Source organism: Sprattus sprattus, assembly GCF_963457725.1.
Source record: "Sprattus sprattus genome assembly, chromosome: 18".
Lineage (NCBI taxonomy): Eukaryota > Metazoa > Chordata > Actinopteri > Clupeiformes > Clupeidae > Sprattus > Sprattus sprattus.
Genome location: NC_137916.1, coordinates 15,143,998 through 15,167,546, shown reverse-complemented (window position 1 = coordinate 15,167,546; position 23,549 = coordinate 15,143,998). Strand labels below are relative to the sequence as shown.

At 42.4% G+C, this 23,549-nt stretch overlaps 1 protein-coding gene across 1 annotated transcript; it reads left to right on the top strand.

The window, feature by feature from the left end:
• Window positions 1-5,491: 5,491 nt before the first annotated feature.
• has2 (hyaluronan synthase 2) lies at window positions 5,492-10,991 on the top strand (the record flags this gene model as incomplete). The annotated part of the gene is made up of 3 exons (XM_080856080.1): window positions 5,492-6,118; window positions 8,898-8,999; window positions 10,062-10,991. 3 exons carry the CDS (start codon window positions 5,492-5,494, stop codon window positions 10,989-10,991), a joined length of 1,659 nt encoding a protein of 552 aa, XP_080712206.1.
• Between the last annotated feature and the right edge of the window lie 12,558 nt (window positions 10,992-23,549).

Genomic DNA, 23,549 nt, shown 5'->3' with positions numbered 1-23,549 from the left:
GAGTGTATAAAGAAGAAGAAAAAACTTATATTTCATGCGTTGTATGGAAAACCTGGATATTGCACATCCTTGCAACTCTAAGAAGGGAGTGTTGAGCTTCATGAAGGATGTTCTAAAAAACTCCCAAAAACTTTTAAACGGTTTCAGCGCTGAAAACGGAGCCTCATCTGACTGCATCTTATAGGACCAGGACAAAACATAGCTGCTTCAAGGTATGAGTCAATTACAATTTCCTCTCTCTCATTAGCAGACATGACAACACAATTAAATACAAAGTAGTCTATTATCTGTACAAATATGTTCTCCCTCAACAAAACGTATACAGTATATCGATCAATTTCCATACATTTTCATAAAGGGTGCAACTCTCGCGTGTGTAAATGAATGAAACTTACTGTATCGTGTAATTGGGAGTTAGTTACATGCTGACCCCTGGAGACTCCATAGGACACTGCTAGCCAAAACGCTTGATATCCTTTTCACGAGTTTGGACTTTAATAGTGAGAGAAATTGGTACTACCTTTCGCTTTTAACAGCGGTTTGTTAGTGTTCATTTGTGAAGTTTGGTCATGTTAACTTAGCAGTGGATGTCTTTGTGGTATTATTCAATGGAAAACATGACAGTGATGTATTGTACTGCTTCAACACTGCCTGTTTGAAGCAATGGTCGAACTGGTTTTTAAGTCAAATCTATAATTTCCTAAACATGTTTGGAGTTATCTTGAGAAGAAGGCAACAAATGACTAACATGACAGTAAGTGAAACTATTAGAATGACACCATGACAGAAATTCTGGAATCCAACAAAATCCACAAGCCAGGTCTTATGTGGTAAGCCTAATAGCAGAGGGAAGCAATATTGTCTTCTTCTATGATTTGCGAATGGATATTTATTCATCCAGCCAAGCTCAGTAACTGACTCATGCATGCTTGCACACTCACTAGCACACTGACTTCAAAGTACACAGGACTCTCTCTCCATTTCCCTCTCTCTCAAACACACACACACAAGCACAACATCTGGCTGGATGAAGAGGTGAAGCTGTTGCAAACCAAAGTGAAGGCAACCCATCTCTGTGACTATAATTGGCAGGATGAGAGTCACAAGAGAAGAGATTTTTAAAGTGATGTATAAATAGTGGCATATGACTTCAGAGCTTTTTCACACGCTTAGGTAATTTAGTCATGACAGGCTCTGACAGTGGACCAGAAAAAGGGCAGCCAATCAGAGGACATTAACACATTGTTAACTGAACACATTTAATAGAAAGGTGTGTGGCAGTGAAATTGTGACAACACCAAAGACTATTGATATTGAAATTGATGTCTACAGGGAAACTCTTCAGTGTGGGAGATGATCAAGTTCTATGCATGTGTGGTTGCTTCATATCAAATGCAAAACGGAGGCAGATTAGGTCAAATCACTCAATCTGGCCCGAGAACGTAATCCATCTGTGAGTGTGAGAACTGTGTCCTGCCCACAGAGGAAGCATTCCACAGGCTGGTCCTCATTAGAGCACAGTTGGGGCTTGTGCCAGCTGTGTCCCTCTTAGACGCATGAAGGTGGAGGGATAGAGAGCCAAGGGCAGAGTGCAAAACTTGGGAGCTGCTCTGTCGCAGCCGCAGCCACGGCCGCAGACGGACGAACTGTGGGAAGCTGGGCGTGCGGCAGTTTGATGGATGCGTCTCGGACTTGGTGGAGCAGCAGCATCAGCGTCAGGAGCCGTGGCTCTGTGCCATGGCAGTAATCGGCGCCGCTGGCGACACCCAGGGCTCTCCTCCCTGCCTCTGAGAAAAACGCAGATCTTGGCCACCCAGAAGCAGCCAGCGGGCTCCTTCAGGACTCACTGAGGTCCAGGGAGTAAAGGCTCAGGGGCTTGAGACTAAGTCTCAGGAGGGATGAGTTACTGTTGTTAGCTATAGCATTAGCTTGTCTCCGTTCCTGTCTCACTCTCAGCACACCTGCCTCCAATAACAGCGCTGCTTGTGAGGTTAGCATGGGATTCCTTCATCATAACATTCCTGCACATGACCAAGAGTTCCGGAGCCAGAACAGTAGTGGAGATTATGGGATTCCCTTCAGCCAGCCATACCCCCATCCTCCTACACACACACACACACACACACACACACACACACACACACACACACACACACACACACACACACACACACACACACACACACACACACACACACACACACACACACACACTCTCACATACGGTCACCCACACTCACACACGTTATCACTTAAAAGGCTGTCTCTTATCACACCTTAGGGTCAGCAGCAGCTGTTAACTCCTTCCTCACCCTGTGTGGGCTCCATGAGAGTCACAAATGAGTTACCATAATTAGCCACTATCAGTCTTGAGAGTTTGACCTTAAGCATACAATCCCCTTTATCAGTCCCCCTCCACAGTGTACCTGTTTATAGTAAGGGGTAGTTTGGTCCCCATTTTGCATGGTGTGTCCTGTCCATCCATAGCAGGTGACACACAGGCTGTCTTGGCCTCTTTTCTATATCAGTTTGGGTGAACTTTGGGAAATAAATAGTTAATTCCACTGGGTTTCTCTGAGGGATGATGCACTGTGCTCCACTGACATCCTTAAATGTACACCAGTCAGCCCACCCTAGGGGAAGGTTTAAGCCATTACTCCTAGATTTCCTGCTTGCTATAATGACTGTCTGGAGGGCCATCCTTGTCTTAATGTGTTTCAAATGTGCATTTCCATGACATTGCACATCCAGTACATACAGTACATTGTGCATACAGTATCTGGCCTCATATGAGCATGTTTATCAAACATAAAATCAACTTGGACCCATCAAGCCTATCAATCCTCTCTCAGATGGCTCTGCAAGGCTTTACCATAGGCTATAGGGGAAATAGCCAAGACCTATCAGAAACCCATTTGTCAAGCATGACTGTATGTGCATATAGAGCTAACAGTCAGCTGCATCTTACCCGTTACATGAATACATTTCAAAATGTGTTTTTTTTTTCTTCAAAAATCAGATCCAATCAAGTTACTTAATTCATCACTGAACCACACACACTACAATATAGAACAATTGAGTTTCAGTTGTAGTGCAAGACCTCACCATTTCTTGGCAGGGAGCTCAGATTTACTCCAGCCAGGGTGTAATATTTCATCCACTCCCGAGGCCTGAGAGTTGGTTTTCCCCACTGAGGATGATCCCCCTCTCCAGCTTTCACCCGCGCCCCGCTGCCCCTCCCAGCCGCGCTCTACCATCACTGGCTCCGCTCCAGTGGCTGTGCAGAAATGAGCTCAGCCACATTCAGCTCGGTTCCTGCATGGTTCTTGACAAGGGGCATAAATATTAGGTTCTTATGTAACTGTTACCCCCTCTGTTTCCCTGACACACTGGACAAGCAAGTCCACAGTGACATCAGAGGGCTTTTGACAGGATGTGCAAGACAGCCTTGATATTGAGAGGTTGCCTGAAAGAGAGACACTGTTTGACCAGTTGCTGGTTCCATAAAATAGTTGCTATGCAGCCTCTCTAACTCTAACTGTCATTTGCTATTGTATCATGTTGGTAAATACTGTTGTTCTCTTACTGGTTTCAGATCAGTCCTGGGATGCTACAATCCGGGCTCCAGCACTCTATAACTATTATGCCAACAAGGAGACAGTGAATACACATGATGATGACATATTTTATATTTTCTACAAGCGCAGCTGAAGAAATATACATTATCTTTTTTTCTAGCATCTGTGTCATTAGATAGTTTGTTGTTTCGATGCAGTCTAACTTTACCCCTTACAGACTGAATGAACAAGAGGGATCTCTCTCTCTCAGTGTTAAACTGTACAATTGTCAACAATTCAAATTGTTATCTTAACCAAGGGAGGACACCCTTCCCCCCAAGCAACCCACCTAGAGATGCACCCAACACACACACACACACACACACACACACACACACACACACACACACACACACACACACACACACACACACACACACACACACACACACACACACACACACACACACACACACACACACACACACTCACACACACACACACACACACACAGCACCAATCCACCCAATCACACATGCATCCCTTTATCCCCACCAAGGGCAGACTGCTTTGGATAAACATGAAGCATGACATCATATAAGTCAAACATCCCAAATCTGTGTGCCTTTGCACTTGTCCCTGTGACTGGTCTTTGTGCATAAAACCTCTCAGTATTTCAGGTGATATGTCACATTTTAACCACGACATAGGGTCACCGAGGGTTTTACAGTATGACTTGAAAGGGCAGAACTCCCGTATTGCAGTGTGTGCTTCTTTACTGAATGTCCATGCCATATGTTGTTGATAGGCTTGCACACGTCTGAGCGCACAGGGTGGGGTGCAGTTTGTCTGGCGGACCCGAGTCAGGAGGCTTGTAAATCCACAGCTGACGTTAGAGGCCTCAAACACGTGCCAGTTGCACTCACACACTGATTGCGTCTTTACCATCAGGCTTCCAAAACAATGGCGTCTGTATTGCACCAAGTTTTTTTCTCTATTTATGTTTTGGCAGAAGAGAGTGCAATTTCCGAGCCAAGGTTAAAACCACAGAAAGCGCAAGTGTGCGGTGTAGAAACAGGGAGAGTTTTGCATTTGGTTTGTCTGAAGTTGACTTTGAGCATATGCTCTTACTGTACTAAAAGTAACACTTCACATTTCTTCTGCTGTGGACAGAGCACTTTTAGAGTAACACCCCCCCCCCCCCCCCCAATCTCACTGCTCGTGTCTTCCCACGGAGATATAAAGGGATGATGTCAGAGGGTGGTGCTCCACTGGAGTGTCTGCCTAGCAGATGGGGAACAGCATTAGGAGAGAAGAGAATGCTGGAACAAACGACTACAAACACTGATCAGACCTTAGCAAAGGGAGTGGCATGGGGAGAGAATGCTATCCCTGTGTGAGGCAGGCAGGAAGGCAGGCAGGCTGGTTTCTTCATCAAAGATGTGGCGCCTCCCCATAGGACTAGGCTGGTAGCAAGGGAGTCGCAGTGATATGCATCCCTGTGACTGAGTTCGTTTTTCTGCACATGCTTCTTTCATGCCTCTGCTTCTTCATGTGTTTATCTCTTCATTTGGTTACACTGTAGAAAATGAATAACTGCCCTCACTGTGTCTTGTCTTCCCTGTGATCCAGTCTGTCATTGCACACACATCACCTCTGCAGGTCAGACTGTACTGACAGGCACTACACTAAGAAGTGTCATCACTGTTTGAATGTTCTTATGTTTGACAGTTTCCTAACAATCCTTACCCATGTTCCTTATAGGGCTTGTTTTTAGCACCAAATGTTCTTTAATAGTCCACTTATAGAGTCTGATGTTTGACAGTGTAGCGCAAGGGTTAATACAGTATGAGGTTTCTCAATCTGGAACAAAAAAACAGTGTCTTTTGTGTTTGCTCCCCATCTGAATGTAATTTTTTTGTCTCTCTGTCCAGATGGGATGTGACAACGTCATTACCTACCTAAGGGTCTTTGGGACAACACTGTTTGGAGTCTCACTACTCGTGGGAATCTCTACTGCCTACATCATGGGCTATCAGTTTTTCACCACTGCTGGCAACTATTTGTCATTTGGTCTTTATGGGGCCATACTAGTCATTCACCTCATCATCCAGAGTCTGTTTGCTCTGCTAGAACGCAGGAACATGCGTCGCTCGCTGGAGACGCCCATCAAACTCAACAAGTCCCTGTCCCTCTGCATAGCTGCATACCAAGAGGACCCGGCCTACTTGAGGAAGTGCCTGATGTCAATCAAGCGCCTCACCTACCCTGGCATCAAGGTGATCATGGTCATCGACGGGAACAAAGAGGATGACCTATACATGATGGAGATCTTTCGGGACATCATGGGCCACGACAAAGTGTCCACGTACGTCTGGAAGAGCAACTTCCACTCGCGGGGGCCTGAGGAGACGGACGAGTCGTACGCAGAGAGCCTGAAGCACATCACCCAACTGGTGCTCAGAAGCAAGTGTATGTGCATCATGCAGAAGTGGGGCGGAAAGAGGGAGGTCATGTACACCCCCTTCAAAGCCCTAGGGAGGAGTGTGGACTATGTGCAGGTGAGAGCACAGGGGGGGTGTGACTGGAGGGAATGGGGGTGGTGGTGGTGGTGGTGGGGGGGAGGGGGTTGTCTGGGAGAGGTCATGCCAAACCAAATAAGACCATGGCCAGGGAGAGGTGGTGGGCTACACAAAGACACTTTTGTGCTGGCCTTTAACGGAGGCGGCGTAGTGCTGCAAACAGAGATGATGTTCATGCAGGCCAGCCGGATGGGATGCTCATTCATATGCTTGGGTACAGCACAGCTGAGGGGGAGGTAGAGTACATTTCCAGAGTACATTTTCCTCTTGACAGACCAGCAGTAAGCTAAGTCTGGCATTTAGGGGAAAACCTAATTGAATATATCAAAAGTGCATTCAAATGTTGTGCATTATTCCACAGTCACACCCACTTGGTTTTATATTATTGGTCTTCATACACTGGAAAATATAAAAGATAGAAACAAATCGTACATCGTCCTATCATCAAGCATCCTATTTGTGATGTTTTTTGTAGTTGTCATTCATTCTTACCCTCATAACTTATCCTCTGAATATACAACAGTTGCACTTTAGTCCTATTTTAGATGAATGTATTGCTGAAATATTCTCCACTCACCTAGTCTTTTATTATGCAAACATTATAATCAAATCCGAATGGTCAGAAATGGGCATAACGCATGAATGGCTCTGTACTGGGAAATTTCACTGCCTTCACATGCCGGGTAACAGTGTCAGGCTCGAAAAAGAAACTGTAAATTATGTGTCTTTATCACTGCCTCAGCAAGCACCTGGTTTCAATGAGTTTTCTGACCTCTAGTTCAAGTTCAGGGCTGTAATTGAATTTAGGCCTCAGCCGACTACCAGGTTTTGGTGGTTTCTGTGTCCATGGGGGCGACTCATATATATGGCTGTGAGTGGCACCGCCTTGATTACTTTAGAGAAAGTTAAGACCTTGTTCAGGCCATGTGTTAGAATAGGATCGCAGTAAAAATTAAACAGATATTACAGCACAGATCCTCAGTAGTGTCTCCTTTACACTGACACGAGAAACTGGCAACCATTGGCAAAACACTAAAAGCCCTGATATCATGTTTTGGTTTTGTGCCATGAACCTATTTAGGGCCAAGTGTAAAATACTTTTTTCGTAGACAGAACGCATTCTGTGCCATCGAATGTTCACTTTGTCCACATAACAGTTCTGTTATATTGGGGAAAGTATGATGTTTATGAAAGGTCTTTGGTCCGATACATTCTGGGAATCAGTAAGTTACAGAGTTAATTCCATCCACTAACGCAAAGGCTGCTTGAACTTTTGTAGACATCAGTGTTTTGCTATGGTACTACATCAGTGTTTGCTATGCTACTACAGGAATTATGTTCATAGGCTACATTACTGAAAGTATAAAGTGTATGAAAACATTTTGGTCCATAAATTCCACGAGTACATACAGAATGAATACTTTCCCTCATTTAGCATATCTGTTATGTGGACAAAATTATCTTTCAATGGCTTGGAATGTCATAGTGTTGCGCATTGTGTATTTCCAGCCACAAAAGTATAAACGTTAGCCTTGGATATCTTTTATGTGGACAGAATTTCTTTTGTCTATGAAATAAGTATATTTTCTCCACAAAGTGAAAGGTGTGTTCAGCCTTATCAATATAATCCACCTGCAGAATTTAAAGACGAAGATTATTTAACAAGATTAGCAGTAGACTGCTTTACTACCTTCAACACTTGTGTTTCTAGAACATGAAAAGCATCTCTATCAAAGCAGTCATCGGAATGAGTCATAATTGCTCTCAGTCTTCGCTTTGATCATTCCAAATGTGTCTCATCAGTCTTTCATAACGTACTCATAAAAGTGCGAAGAACACTGTGAAAACCATTCAAGCATTAAGAACAAATGCACAACTTTGAAGGCAGTACATTAATTTAGTTAATTAAGAAATTAGATTAAGAAATTAGGAAATTGACATTCAGTAAATAAATGAGAGTAAACTAAATAAAGCCACACACTTTGGAGTTAACGGAATGAACATATTTAGATATCCCTTCATAAGTGTCTTCATGAATAATATTTACTTTCCTTACCTCATTGTAGAACAGTGGTTCTTACTTATTTTGTGACAAAGGTAAAAACATGTTTTTGACATGAAACACGTTCTTCAGTTCTCAGGGTACATGGGTAATAAGGACAAACACATTCTGTCCAAAATGCCTCTCGTAAAAACGCTTCAGTCAAGTCAGTCTGGGGTGATACCAGGTTTCTGTCCCACTATGTTATGTTGCTGCGATGCCTGGAGTATCTTGATAAAATCAAATCCCATTAAGGAATGAAAAAGACTCTAGTGTCATGACAACAAAGGTCAACTGTGCAAAAATCAATGCCAAAAAACAGTGAAAACAGTGTGCCAGAAGTGATGTAAGAATTGAAAGGGCTGCTAGATTTTAATCTTTCATGTAGCTGCCACATTATAATTTTCACATTCACTGATTGAGGAGGCTTAATGAGACTAAATGAAAGCAAAGGTTTAATGTCACAGCGTAGTATTTGTGAAAACATGTGTCCTATTTAAGTCGAATAGGGCACCATGGTAACCCATCTGTAGTGATAATGCTTGAGTCAAAACAGAACCTTCATGCCCATCATGTGGGGAACATAATTTTGACCTTCCATGAACTTTAACATGACCTCAGAGGCCGTGGACTTTACAAGACTGGGTGTGTGTGGGTATCTGTGAGTATATATTTCAGGCCTTGCATTTTACAAGTGGATGTGTCATGTTTTGTCAGGTGTGTGACTCTGACACCATGCTGGACCCTGCCTCATCAGTGGAGATGGTGAAAGTACTGGAGGAAGACCCCATGGTGGGTGGAGTCGGAGGTGATGTCCAGGTAACCTATCAGCCTTATTATACATGAAAAGCCCACAATATGTCCACAAAAGTGTGTTTACATGTGCCTGAATTTAAAATATACTCTGTTAGCAAATCATGCTAAGAGGCAGCAAATACCATTGGCATTTCAGGGAACCATGTTGGGTAAAATTAGTCTGTTTTGTATGTAATTATTTAAGGAACGGGGAATGTCAGTTGAAACTTTTTCAGGAATGTAAATTATGCTTAAAACCTCAAGGCTTTTGGTTTGTGTTATTTGTTACAGTCTAGGGTGTATCTTTGCGTTGATGCTTCATCTAGTTACTAGTTAAGCTTTGTGTTCACAGTCAAACTGAATGAAGTGGTCAATCCTCATTAGGCACTGAACTCTTAAGTGGTGTAAATTATGTTTTATACTGCCATATAGACATTCCCATGACTCATAATTACCACAGTCATGTTTGCTTCAATGATTATAATATCAGATGTGGAGCACAGAAACATTTTTCATTCAAGCCAATTACCTATAAATTAAGTTTAAAACCCATAATTTGAGATATTTCATCGGGTGAAATTTCCGGTATTCTAATTTGATTGAGTGAATAATGTTCAAGAGATGGAACCCAACCAATCTATCCTAACCAAATTAAGTATTTAACATTAATGTTTTCCAGATTTACCTTGGCTGTGTACTCTAACATTCAGCAGCATAAAACAGAGCTTTTATGGATAGAATATAAATGATTACGTTCGTATTGGTAAAAATATCTTCAATCAAACACTACTTACATTATATTCCTTTAACACTTTATTTTAAGGGTGTCCACCCTTGGTTCTCTTAACTGAATTCTCCTACATCTACAATGAATACGATATCCATTTATAAAAGACTGTAGCTTTTGTAAAAATGTTAACAATGTAAACCTTTATTGATGGATGACCTGAGATATGTATATAGCAGGTAAGCAGCTGGTAGGAGATTCGTCCTATAGTGACTGCACACAGAAATCATCTAGGGTGAGATGTCAATAGATACACTTGTTGCTGTAGACTTAATAAAATGTTGTCCTCCCCTTCCCAGATTCTCAACAAATATGAGTCTTGGATCTCCTTCCTCAGCAGTGTCCGGTACTGGATGGCCTTCAACATTGAGCGAGCGTGCCAGTCCTATTTCGGCTGTGTGCAGTGCATCAGCGGGCCCCTCGGAATGTATCGGAATTCTTTACTGCAGGTGTTCCTCGAGGACTGGTACAACCAGACCTTCATGGGTAGCCACTGCAGCTTCGGTGATGACCGGCACCTCACAAACAGGGTGCTGAGCCTCGGGTATTCCACTAAATACACAGCTCGAGCCAAGTGCCTGACTGAGACGCCAATCACCTACCTGCGCTGGCTCAACCAACAGACTCGATGGAGCAAGTCCTACTTCCGCGAGTGGCTCTACAATTCCATGTGGTTCCACAAGCACCACCTGTGGATGACCTACGAGGCGGTGATCACCGGCTTCTTCCCCTTCTTCCTGATTGCTACCGCCATCCAGCTCTTCTACCAGGGCCGGCTTTGGAACATTCTCCTTTTCTTGCTGATCGTCCAGGCAGTGGCCCTCATCAAGGCATCCTTCGCCAGCTGCCTCCGCGGCAACATCGTCATGGTCTTCATGTCCTTCTATTCAGTCCTGTACATGTCCAGCCTGCTGCCCGCTAAGATGTTTGCCATAGCGACGATCAATAAGTCTGGCTGGGGCACGTCGGGGAGGAAGACCATCGTGGTGAACTTCATCGGGCTGGTGCCCATTTCTGTGTGGTTCACCATCCTGTTCTTTGGCATTATATACACCATCGTCCAAGAAACAAAGAAGCCCTTCCCAGAATCGGAGAAGATCATCTTAATAATCGGTGCAATAGTGTACGCCAGTTATTGGGTGGTGCTTTTGACGTTATACGTGGTCATGATTGCCAAGTGTGGCAAGAGGAAGAGCGAGCAGCAGTACGACATGGTGCTGGACGTGTGAGTGTCTCCCCACGGCCCCTGCTTCTCTCCACTACGTTTACATTGTGAAAGTATTGTAAGACTGACCCTAAGGTGGACTATCAGGTAGGTGATCAAGGTCCTGTGACACCCTCCGCAAGAAAGAGAAATCTTTGCTGCTGTGACTGAAACAAAAAAGCCAAAAAGGTATTGTGTTGTTCAAGAAACAATATTGTCGGTAATAGGCTGTTCCTAAATGTGCACCACCAAAAAATGGGCATCCTGTTCCTGTATTTTTTTGCATTTGTTTTTGTTTCACATATGGAAATATGAATTCCTATGCACTTTTAAATGTTTCACTCTCATTGTATATAGTGCTTGACAGACTAATTCGAAGTACCAAATACCTCAGTGGTTATGTTGTCACAGTGTGAGTGATCGGTATGCAGTCACGCAAGGCTAATTTTTATCTGAAATAATTTATGATAGTTTTTTAACATTATGTGTATGTAAACGGTTTTTAAATGGAAGCCAAAAAACAGAACTTCAAAGCATTTGGTCATGCTGTACTTTTTAATGTGCATATTGTATTTTAATACCTTTTTATATAGACATGTATTTTTGTTTAGCCACCAAAGATTCTTTATTTTCATTATTTTTTGTATGAAATCAATCAATGCATTGTGCCTTAGACTGTTGAGACGATGAATTATGTATCTTACCAAAAATGTGAAATTGAGAAGCTGGGTTTTTGTTTCTGCAATAGTAACAATAAAATGCAAATCTAGGGATAAGTTATTGATCTTCAAGAAGGGTGATTAACCTGTGTTTCATAGTGTTCATGGAAAGAAAACCAGCATATTTATTAGATCATTCTGTGGTTTATAGCTTTTATACCAGATTGAGAGGATTACTTTGATATTTGTTATACTATACTGTAGGCCTACAAAAATGACATTGGAGTATAGTGCCTGTTTTGACGGGAGTTTGTGACGGTGCTCGTGACATATGCATTTACAGCATATGGGTGGACGATAAGAACAGAGTGAAAGAAATATGCAAAATCCTGCACAAAATCAAAGCTGTAACATTTGCACAATAATGTATGCTCTGTGTTGTGGAGTATGTGTTTCTGCTCTGCCTTAATTGTCTCCTGTTCTTGGTGAAACCACAGTGCTGTGTCACTGTTTCAGCCACAGGTTTAGAGACATATATTTATCATTTAATATTCATTAATGGTCAAGCTGAAAGGCAAAATGGAAATAATGTTGTGCCTAAACCAGGTGCCTTAACCAGCAGTCAGTTGGTCTGGTTGACATCCTAGATGCCGAAGTGCTGGATGCAAACTGTTTTGACCCCCCCATACCACTTTACGCAGTCCACAACACAAAGACCAATCAATGTATGTTGAGTAAGAGACAATATCCACAACATTTATTTTTATAGTAAAAGAGTAGCCCCCACAAGAAAGTCATTGTTTTTGAATAGAATTCTGACAATGACAGAGAGAATTTGATCAGAGCATCAAAATGTGTTTTCCTTGATTTTTGTTTTGTGCCGAACATCTTTTGGACAGTGTTGTCAAAAAGCACTTTTCATTTTTGTGCCAAAATAAATGTTTTAAAAAGATGTTGATTTTATTGTTATTTGTTCTCCTTTGTAAACGTTTAATACAAAAGATATGAAGTAGATATTGCCTAAAGTGATTTAACTCATGCAGATGAGTAGTAACAACTGTGTTACTACATGGTTATTGGCACGGTTAAATAAGGCCAGTCTGGTACTGCAGAGTGACGTTACACAGGAGTTGAGCTAGTTGGCCCCTGTGATTCTATTTCACTGGTGACAGATGGAGAGAGAAAAAGAATACAAGGCCTCTTCTGAGAAACTATCAAGGGTTCCCATGGCAGTGGTCTTTGTTTACAGTACACACAATCTGAAGGCTCAAGTGGCCAAAAATCAAGGGTCTAGACTTTTCAGTTTCTGAATAAAAACAAGACAGAAAAGCTGCTAGTCTTTCCACATTACTTAATCGTATAATGGCCACGTCTCTGTTCTCTTACAAAAGACTTAAATCAAGCAAAGGGCCACTGGTTAGAGTGAATAGAGGTGGGCACAGGATATTCTCCTAGTTGTAAGCCATGATCCCGGCTCCTATTTATAGCATACTCGTTGGAGCCTTCTCCAGACTACACAAAATCACGCTTCATGAGTTCCCACAGAGCACAGTATGCTTCAGACACGCTGCAACCAGGAGCGAGTGGCACTCCCAGGAGCTTCCAGGGGCAGAAGTTCAGCATACCATCCCTCGTCTCAGACTATTGAGAACCTTGCTGCTGCTGCTGCTGCTCCTGCTGGTGGTGCTGCTGGTGGTGTTTCTGTGACCCCTCTGTGTGAGCAGGGTAAGGGCGTAGGTGCTCAGCCGTTCAAAGGATCAAATGTGAAGGAATCTCACACCCTGTGTGTGTGTGTGTGTGTGTGTGTGTGTGTGTGTGTGTGTGTGTGTGTGTGTGTGTGTGTGTGTGTGTGTGTGTGCGTGTGTAAGGGGAGTTGCTCTGAGTGGAGAAAGAAAGCCTTTGCATGCTTGTCAGAAAAGGGTTTGGGTGCACAGAATGTTGCGCAGGGTTTGGGTGCAAAATAGAAACACAAAGAGGAACTTCTACAACATTACCATTCTTCTGCAGAAATGTATCGGAACTTCGTCTGTTTTTAGTGTTTTTGTGCAAGGACTACACATCTATAGCTCAAACTTTGCCACGCAGCACCAGGGTTGCAGTGATGTTCTCTGAGATAACAGAGCGCATTTCATCTCTGCGCACTGAGCCCTGAGCCCATGTGTCTGAGAGCCCGCCACCCTGTGGCTCTGCACCACTAGTCTCATGAGCGTCAGCAGCTCACACCATGAGCACGCTCTGCCAAAACATTCAAACATTCTCTTTCCCTCTCTTTGTCTGTGCCACCCTTTTCTCTGTTCATCTCTCCGTTCATCTCCCCCACCTCCTTAACCTCTCCCCCTGCCTCTCTGTCACTCTCTCTCTCTCTCTCTCTCTCTGTCTGGTCTGGACTCTATATTCCCAGCAGTGGAAATGGATTTAACTCATGTTATGTTCTGCTGCCTTCACCCCCATTTTTCTTGGCACGACTTGCACACAGGGGTAGCACCATGGTTAGTATGTGTACCATGAGGATTGGGAAAGGCTTTGTGACGCAATAACAGTTCTGCACTGCTTTTAGTCCATTATATATATGGTCATGGGTTTAAGTGCTGCTTAACTTCTCATGGCAACAGGCCTGTAATAGATACAGAGGCTGCGCTAAGGCGTACTTGTGTCTGACACATTTCATCATGCAAGGGTGGGCACTGTTGGTGTTTGGTCGAAGAGGAAGGTGGAGGGAGGTTTGTTTTGGATGTGGATAATTCTTTACTTGTGATTTCAATTTGTTGAAGACTCAAATCATTACATAATTTTCTTTCCTAAGCCAAGAAAAGGAGATACTCAAAAGATCAAAGGATTAATGGTCCACTGTAAAACTATTTGGAGAGGGATATACTGAAGCATAAAAATCCATGCTACCAATTTCCTGAGGAAATTTAAAGAAGAGAGAAGTGTGGCTATAAAGTATACAGAGCCTTGATTAAAGTGGAGATATGGTGCTAAAACAATTTACATAGAAATGATGCAGATATATAGTTCAATAAACAAAGGTGCTTATAGTATTGTTGACATGTTATTTCCGTTATGTCACTCACATGTCACTCACTCATTCAGTGAGCCATGTTTTGGAAAGAGAACATGCTAGTTTTATCACTGCACTATAAGCATAAATGGTAACCTGCAACATTAAAACATCACTCTATCTTAATGGTGAACAACTTAGCCCAAATGTCTGTGTTTCTGAAGTACATTCCGCCACATAGCCTCACATTAGACAGATTCATGCTTCAGTGTCCTTCCATATGATGTGCCAAAGCTGCCTTGTTCATGCTCATAGCATGTAGGGCGTGGATAGTAAGGTCACTTTAATCTGCTGAGCCATTTGTCAATGTTCCTTCCTTTCATCAGTAAACATGTGTTTGTGTGTGTGTTACGTTAATTGTTTCATGGTTCTGGCCCTGTGGGGGCTAGTCTCACACAGAGACCCATGGTTGCAGACTCCTTCCCTTGAGTTTTGCACTGGCGTCATAACTCTTTCATTGCAGAGCCATTCACAGAAATCATATTTTCTTTGTTAACAAAAAAACACATAAAGAAACCATGCGCTCTCAAAGAAAGTTTGTCCAACTGTACAGCAGTGGTTGAGAAAAGCACAATCCCACATTGAGACAGACTGAGAGAGAGTGAGAGAGAAAGAGAGAGAAGAAAAGGAAACCCCCGCCCATTAACCCTTTTACCCCAGGCTTTTCCAGTTCTGGCCAACAGCTGTGAGTTCCATTTGAGGGAGTTTAAAGCATAAACTCCAAAGAATCTGACACAGCTGAGAGCAAAGCCCCTCCTGCCATCCTCCCTCCAGCACAGACACCTCAGCCCTCTCCGCTGTCTAAACTGCATAGCCACATGACTCAGCCTTCTAACACATGTCTGGGGAATGAATAAGGCACAGAAAAGGTGTTGTGTATTGTATCTTGTGGTAACTTGAGCAGTATGATCCACCAAGAACCAGTAATTCATTTACATCTGTCTTTTTCAGAATAGCTCTGGGATACATTTTGACTGTGACATTGTCATGTAACAGTATGATTTTGTTTCTGTTTGAACTGGATAGACAGTAACATTTTGAATTTGAGTTAGAATTTGACAGAGAGCAAAACTCCACTTTAAAAGCAACTATATTATCTGAGAATTAGAGGTTTGTGTTCATGTTATATTCCATTATATCTAATATAAGTATTCTGAGGAAATTCCAAGATAAGGGACAAGTTGCCTTGCCTGAGCTTGTCATAATTTATTTTAAGAATTCCAAGATTTGGAAATAATTAAAATAAGCTCAAATCACACTAAATTAAAAGAAAAAAAAACATAATAGCAACCATTGTGGTCTGGGTTTAAAAACTTACTAAATCAGCTGGCAAATTGTTTTATTCTATTCATGCTTAAAATAAATAGTGGCATAAATTCTCCACAAACAAGGCTTTGTGAAGTTCCTGCAATACCAGGAAATAGTTCCTTTAATAAGCTGTGTCAATGGACACAATTAAGTAATTAGGGGTTAATTATGGGACTGCACCTTCCCCCACAAAATGACAGTGGGAAAGCAACTGGGAAGGCTAGGAAAGGTAAAATACTCCAGAAACACTCAAAAGAGTTTAGTTCAGCCAGGAGAAACAAGGACGACTAAGGAATCAATCAGTCTATCAAATCCAAAATCCTTAATTCATCAACCAGGCAACAGCTTGTCCAGTTCGCGAGAAATTGTGAAAATGTGTCGCCACTGCCCAGAACACTGAGGTCTGCCAGCAATCACTGTCTCTGCTGGAAGGCAAAGTCACGTTTGTAAAGTCAACATGAAGTCAGAACAGCAGGGACTGGTCAAGTGAGATGTTCTCAATGTCCCATGCAGCAGCATGGGGTTGCTCTCCAGCTGTGGGCAAAACCTTTGGCAATTTGTCAGATGTGGCGCGAATGATCATCTCTGACTGCTCTAACAAGCCTAGATAAGGAACCAGCTAGCAGTTGGGAGAGGCTGTGTCATCTCAGTCCTGACCACAGTGTGTTTGAGATTCTGGACAGATGACGGAAACTGGAGACATTGTCTTTAAAGGGAAAGCTAGATGAAGCCCAACACATGATAGGAATTGTATTCAGCTCATGTATATACTGGTAGTTGACGGTTTGAGTTTGACACCATGACAGTCCCAGTACCCAGTACTTTCGATGACTCAGCCACGCCACATACATACAAGTCATAGCCGATGAAGTATAAGAGTACACGATCATATATAAGGCTGTCTAGTGTGACAACATTTTGGAAATGTGACAATATTTTTCAGTGTTCTTCATATGCTGACGTGGTAAATTCAACTGTAAACATTCAATCTCTTCACTCTTTCACCCTCAAAGCCCTTTCTTTTCAATTGTTCCTTTGTGTTGCTTTTCTGGCACATTCAGTTTATCTTCTGGCACATGTACCTCCTCAAATCTTTAAGTCTGCTCTTGGCAGACAAAGGCAAGCTTTCTTCCCCGAAACAACAAAAGCAGCCCATAAACACTCAGGCCCCCTCTGAGAAGAGGTTGGGGTGCATGGCTCTGGAAGGCAAACCTGACCACCAGTGTTGAGGTTCATCTCAGGCTGCCCAAAACAGCAGGGGCCTACACTGACCAGCGGAAGGCCCTGTACAGAGACCTGTTCCTCAGGGTATCTCTTGTGTTGTGCGGCCAGATATGCGCACAGGCTTCTGGCCTGTGCCAGGCTTACACAGAGGATCATTGATGTAAGGTAGAGTGCTGGAAGCCAGGGGGGGGGATCTGGAAATGGGTTGTTGGATTGGGGATTTACAATCAGAGCCAGGGCAGCTGATGCAATGCAATTTGTAGGCCCCCTTTCCTTAAATATTCTCCCCTTTTTGAACATTCACAAGGCAAGTTTGTATTTGACAAGTTTTGCTGAAGTCAACCAGATACCTTACATTGTGCACTGCAGTGCTCCCAAGTGTGTCTTGGTAGTAGTGACTTGAGACGTAATCTTTTTTGTACTTTTTACTTTGTAATTGTTGGGGACTGTAGACAATTGGATCTGTGGTGAGTGTGAGGGGGACAGGGACAGAGACAATGGGGCATCTGCGGTCTCGTGTGGTGACTCGAGCTATGAACGGAAGGAAGGTTGATAACACCAGAGCATTCTAGGTCACCTCACATTCACAGTACAGGGCGCACACAGCATTTTACAAAAGAAAACAGCTTAAGAGCTTTTGTATTGATGCACTGATTGGAATACTTTGTGAATGATGTGGTGGTGCAATTTGAATGAAAGCTTAGCTTATTGCAATAATCATAAAAATTGTACATACAAAATTATAATTAATATTAAGGGCAAATGGCATGCAGTTTAGGTGTTAAAACCCCAAATGTCCAGCCAAGCACACACCTCCTCACCTTCATTGTGTGGATCAGCAGATCTTGCCAAAAATTAAATGACTGACCTTCTTGTTGTTGTTTAGGACACCAGGACACCATATCATCGCCAAATCTAAGCAAAGGCCTTGGTGACACAGAAGCTGAGAGCTGCCCTTTTTTAGAGGCTTGTCACCTCTGAACAGCTCTCTTTCATCTCTTCCAGTCAAAGTGGGCTGAATCACATCTACTTGTCACAGTGAACTGGTCTGAGAATGCAGATGGTCCCACTGAAAAGTCCTCTTTGGTAGGTGCCTGACTGGATAAAAGCCCTAGCCTACTTGGACCGAAAGATAAGACAAGCTTTCACAGGACAACAGGTCCAGAGTGATTATGTGTTTATCTTTAGCAGTATCTATCTGTTTTGTAAAAGACAGAAGTTTCGTATTCTGACCAGAAGTCATTTAAATGATTGATAAGAAGAGTAATTTGAAACAAGCTAATTTAGCGATAATGAACGAAGCTTAGCTTTCAGGCATCTGGACACAGGCCATGCTGCTCCATGCAAGAACTCATCACACAAGAGATTGATGCGCAGAAAATGAAAGCATCATGTTAAAGACTCTAATCGAATCATTCTAATCTGAATTCAGTTGGGAAACCAAATACTTGAAATGGTAAATAGCAGAAGTGGAATGCCAGTTTGGCAGAAAAAAAACCTGTCTCCTTCCTTCTGAGCGTCAGGAATCAGTTGATTGAATGTGCAACATCCCTCTGGCTGCTTGCAGCCCTTTGATTTAGTGCTGAGCTGGGAGAGTCACTGGGACCTTACCCCACTCCAGATGCTACACAAACAAGGACACTTCCTGCTGCTAGGGTCTGCACACGTCAAACAGCTCTTTGCTGCTGTGTGTGTCTGAGCATGCTCTCCATCCCATGAGGAAGGGTGTGTGCTGGGATGACACTGATTCCATGGCAACATGCTCACTACTGTTGGAATTATTTCATCACAACATCACAACAAACATCTGGATGTGAACTTTGACACCTGACGAAAGGCCACCATATCCACCCTACAACACACATATGCAAACCACCACAGCTGTTTCTTTTACAAATGTATTTAGTGTACAAACAAAAACCCTATGGACATGCAGCAATGATATATTCAATTATGTAGTAGATGTCTACATTAATTAGGTTAACAACTTACCATTTTACATAAAGTAGGTTACTAATGTATACATGCAGTACATTAAATAACATGGAACAAGTGATCAACAGAAGAGTCGTCTGGATCTTGTCAGATCCCAAGCCAGCACTGACACTAAAGTGTCGTTTACATGGAGCCTAGTTTGTCAAACTGATACGGATAGCTAATACAGATAGCCCTATCATCCATACGAACACTCTCTATCCGCACCTCGTTTCTGCAACGATCGCAGTCCGGGGTAGAAAGTGAGTAGATTTGAATCGGTACGGGGGCTGGTGTTCGTCTGCACGGTTTCACGCAACCTGATGACGTCACTGCCCCACGTGATCTTTTCCGCCATCTCCAACCAGTATATAAATAACTTATTCTCCCTCAAAATCTCACTCATGGTAGGCCTCGAATTCACTAACATTAACCCAGTCTTCTGATTTTTGATTAGCCCCCTATCTTGATCTAATTCTTCTTATTCAGACGTAACATAACTTTCATGACCACAAATATAAATTGGCCAGCGATTTAATTTGCTTTTTTATTCATAAATGTATGTAAAATGCTCGGAGCAATGCATCATGGGAGATGGGATGACAGACATGTCATGTTACTGTTCCAAACTCTTTATTATCAATAGAAAAAAGAATTCATTTTCGCATATCCTTTAGTCTGACCACTGATTTTATTAACCATCATAATGTAATGTTGTTAATTGGAGCTTGAATGTCTTGTGTAATTTGTTTATCCGTTTGCTGCTTCCTTTACCTTGTGCTTTTGAGTCTCTTCTTCTAGGTTTTTCACGTTTTTTCAGTTGTGTAAATAAAGCGCTAAAGCGCCACCCACAGGCGTGAGGTATGTACTACAGTCGGTTCACCGCAATCTGCTGCCTCCGTGTTTACGCAAATCTCTCGTTGCCAGCCTCCGTATTTACGAAATTAAAAGATTCGATTGGTGTGAAAAGTAAATCCGATTCGGAGGCCCTAGACTTCGTGTGCATAGCACCTTAGTTGAGTCAGTCCTTAACAGTTCTTTTCATCCTCGCGTGTTGAGGCTTGAAAGGAGAGAGAGAACCTTGGAAGTGCTTTCTCAGATGCCTCTGTGCCGGGGTAGCAGGGACTGGACTGCTCAGAGCATTATTTATGTCATCCACTCGTCACTTTAGGAGTGCGAGGGGACGCACAGCTGCCTCTGAGCGCATCACACACTGCCGACTCACCCCTCACACAGAACTGGTTCTTCACTTACGCTTTCATTGCACAAGGTAAGACGTAGTAAGGTTCCACTAAGCAGCGACTTGGAACAGAAAGAAGGTCATGACGTTAAAAAAGAGCCAGGAGAAGAAACACGGAGAGGAACAGAGCCACAAGGGTTTAGTTGAAAACAATGATCATGTCTGGTCAAACTCCAGACCTTTGAGTTAGTCCAACAACATCACATTGCTTAAAAACACTGGGCTCATGTACACAGCAGAGTGAGACAGTGACGCCACAATGAAAACTGTTGTTTTGAGAAGGTCAGTCTTTACAGCAAGAGATCAAATATATTTTCTGCTACTGATATGTTAAATAACATGGGGTCAATGAAAAACACATAGGAAAAATCCCTTCCTACCAGTCCAACTACTCAAAGGCTTACCTTATCAAACAAACCTTAAATACTCTGTGATTCTGCAGCTTGACAAATTATTAGTGTATAAGCCACTTTAGTGCTGTCTCCACAAGCTAAGACATTAATTCAAATATGGACAGATTGCCTTTCCATTTAGGCAAAAGCAGAAACAGATGTCTGACAGAGCTGCAGATGGAAGATCGCATTTCAGTGGACAGTCCGTCTTTGGGTGCATCCATGTGTGAGTGAGTGTGTAAGTGTGACCACAGACACTAACTTAACCCTCATGCTGGGTCTCCAACATAGTTACACTTGTAGTTCACAGTGAGAATTGACCGACCTGACATAAATGTTAATAATGCTTTTGCTTACTATGTTATTTCAATTTATTTGGATTTAAACCTTTTTGTAATTATAAATTATTTCCTAGTTTAAAAACCTCCTTATATATACCACTCGGTTTCAAAATAAGGGAAATTCACAAAATATTTCAACATACAAACAACTAATCCAAATCTAAATATCAGGATTATAAGTATTTGGTGTATTTAACAATTAACAACAACAAGCATTTTAAATCTGCATACAAATTATTTGAAAATATTAGTAACTAATATACTTACTATCATTTTGTTTTTCCATGCAAGTAGGTATGGTGAAGGATGTCATGAATGAGTTTAACGTTAAAGAAAATATTTAGTGTAAAAGGCTGAAGTCTCAAAAGGGTGATTTTTTGACGTCTCTTCCCCGTAGCATTTGAAGAGAGTCGACCTACATGGTTGTGTTTGGGCTGGGCGTTTACACAGGCCAACAGGAGTTTATGTTACAAAGCTGAGCAAATGAGTAGAAATCAACTGAGGGAAACATGAACACTGATGGCATTCAAACATTGTACTCTATTGCAGAGTTTCAAAGAGACAGAAGGAATCCATTTCGCCCTCCGTTACACATCAGTCATTGTGTCTGGCTGCGTTGGTATTGGCATGTCTGCGACTCACAGACGCATTCCAATAGCTGACCACCACTAATTTTGGCATAAAAACCAGAGCAGGATGAGGATAATTAAGACAAATCTCTGCAATGTCCGCAATATGTCCTCAATAACTTTCAGAAAACAACAATAATCTCAAGGTTTGATTAGAGGGAGGTGAGAGGTGTCTTGTGCTTAAGAGGCATCAAGGCTACTGAGGCACAGCACAGTGCAATTATTGTTAACCTTCACAAACCCATGCATGGGTTCGATACTTTCTCAAGCAAATTTAACATTTTGACATGCTTTTTGAAAGCATTGAACACACAGAAAGACAAAACTGACTGTCACTGTTTTGAGAAAGTCTTTAACCACCTGTGCCAAACATGTTTGTGCAATTTTCATTTTTTTGTTCTTTTGACATCGTTTCACAACTTTGAGAAAAATATGTGGTTATAATTCAATTATCTCACCATATAATTCAATTATCCCACCATGTCATGAATCTCCCTGCATGTGTAATGTCAGTTGGTGGCCATTCCCATTTTGGGTGTTTATTTACTGTAAAGCTCATCAAGGAGGCAGCAGAACATTCTGTTGTTCCTCCTGTGGCCAGCCAGGGGTGGGCTTACCACATATGATTAACAGCTTCCCAATGAAAGTGCTCCACCTGAATTAGAGAAGAAAAGGGTATTTGGGTGAAAGTCTTGAACCCACAAGAATTTTGCCTTGTTGTGATAACCAAGACGTAGCTATGAGGTGAGAGAAGAGAGACCTTGCAAACAACAACAAAAGAGGGCAACACTTCATGTAAGTCATATTAAATCATTGACAGTGAATAGTCGGTTTGGAGTTTGTAGTTTGTACAAAATTTCAAGGAAACAGTAAAGAAAAGTATGTGTAGGCCTCACAATAATGAAGGGGGTGGTGGGGAAGACAATGGCCAGCAAAAGAGAACTTTCATGTGAAACTCGGCAGTCTATCCTTGTTCTTAGAAATTAAGGCTATTTCATGGGAGAAATTGTGAAGAAACTGAGAATTCCCTACAACGGTGTGTACTACTCCCTTCAGAGTAGAGCACAAACGGGCTTTAACCAGAGTAGAAAGAGTAGTGGGAGGCCCCGGTGCACAATTCCGCAAGAAGACAAGTATATTAGAGACTTTAGCTTGAGAAATAGACGTCTCACAGGTCCTCAACTGGCAGCTGCTTTAAATGGTAACCACAAAACGACAGTGTCAACGTCTACAGTGAAGAGGCGACTTTGGGATGCTGGCCTTCTAGGAAGAGTGGCAAAGAAAAAGCCATATCTGAGACTGGCCAATAAAAAGAAAAGATTGATACTGGCAAAAGAACACAGACATTGGACAGAGGAAGATTGAAAAAAAAGTGTTATGGATTGAAAAAAAGAGTGCCTGACGCCATCTATCAAGCATGGTGCAGGTAATGTGACGGTCTTGGGCTGCTTTTGTGCAGGTAAAGTGGGAGATTTGTACCAGGTAAAAGGGACTTTACATTAGGAAGGCTATCACTCCCTTTTGCAAAGCCATACCACACCCTGTGGACCAGGGACGTGCACAGGAATTTTGAAGGGCAGTTGCTCTGCCCTGGAAAAAAGGAGCAACACAATATTTTTTTCACCGCCGCTGCCACGCCCCCGTCATGTAATCACACATTTTCACAATATCATTTTAAATTCTCACTTAATGCGGCTGCCACGCCCCGTCATGTAATCGCAAATTTTCACTTTATAATTTTAAACTCTCACTAAC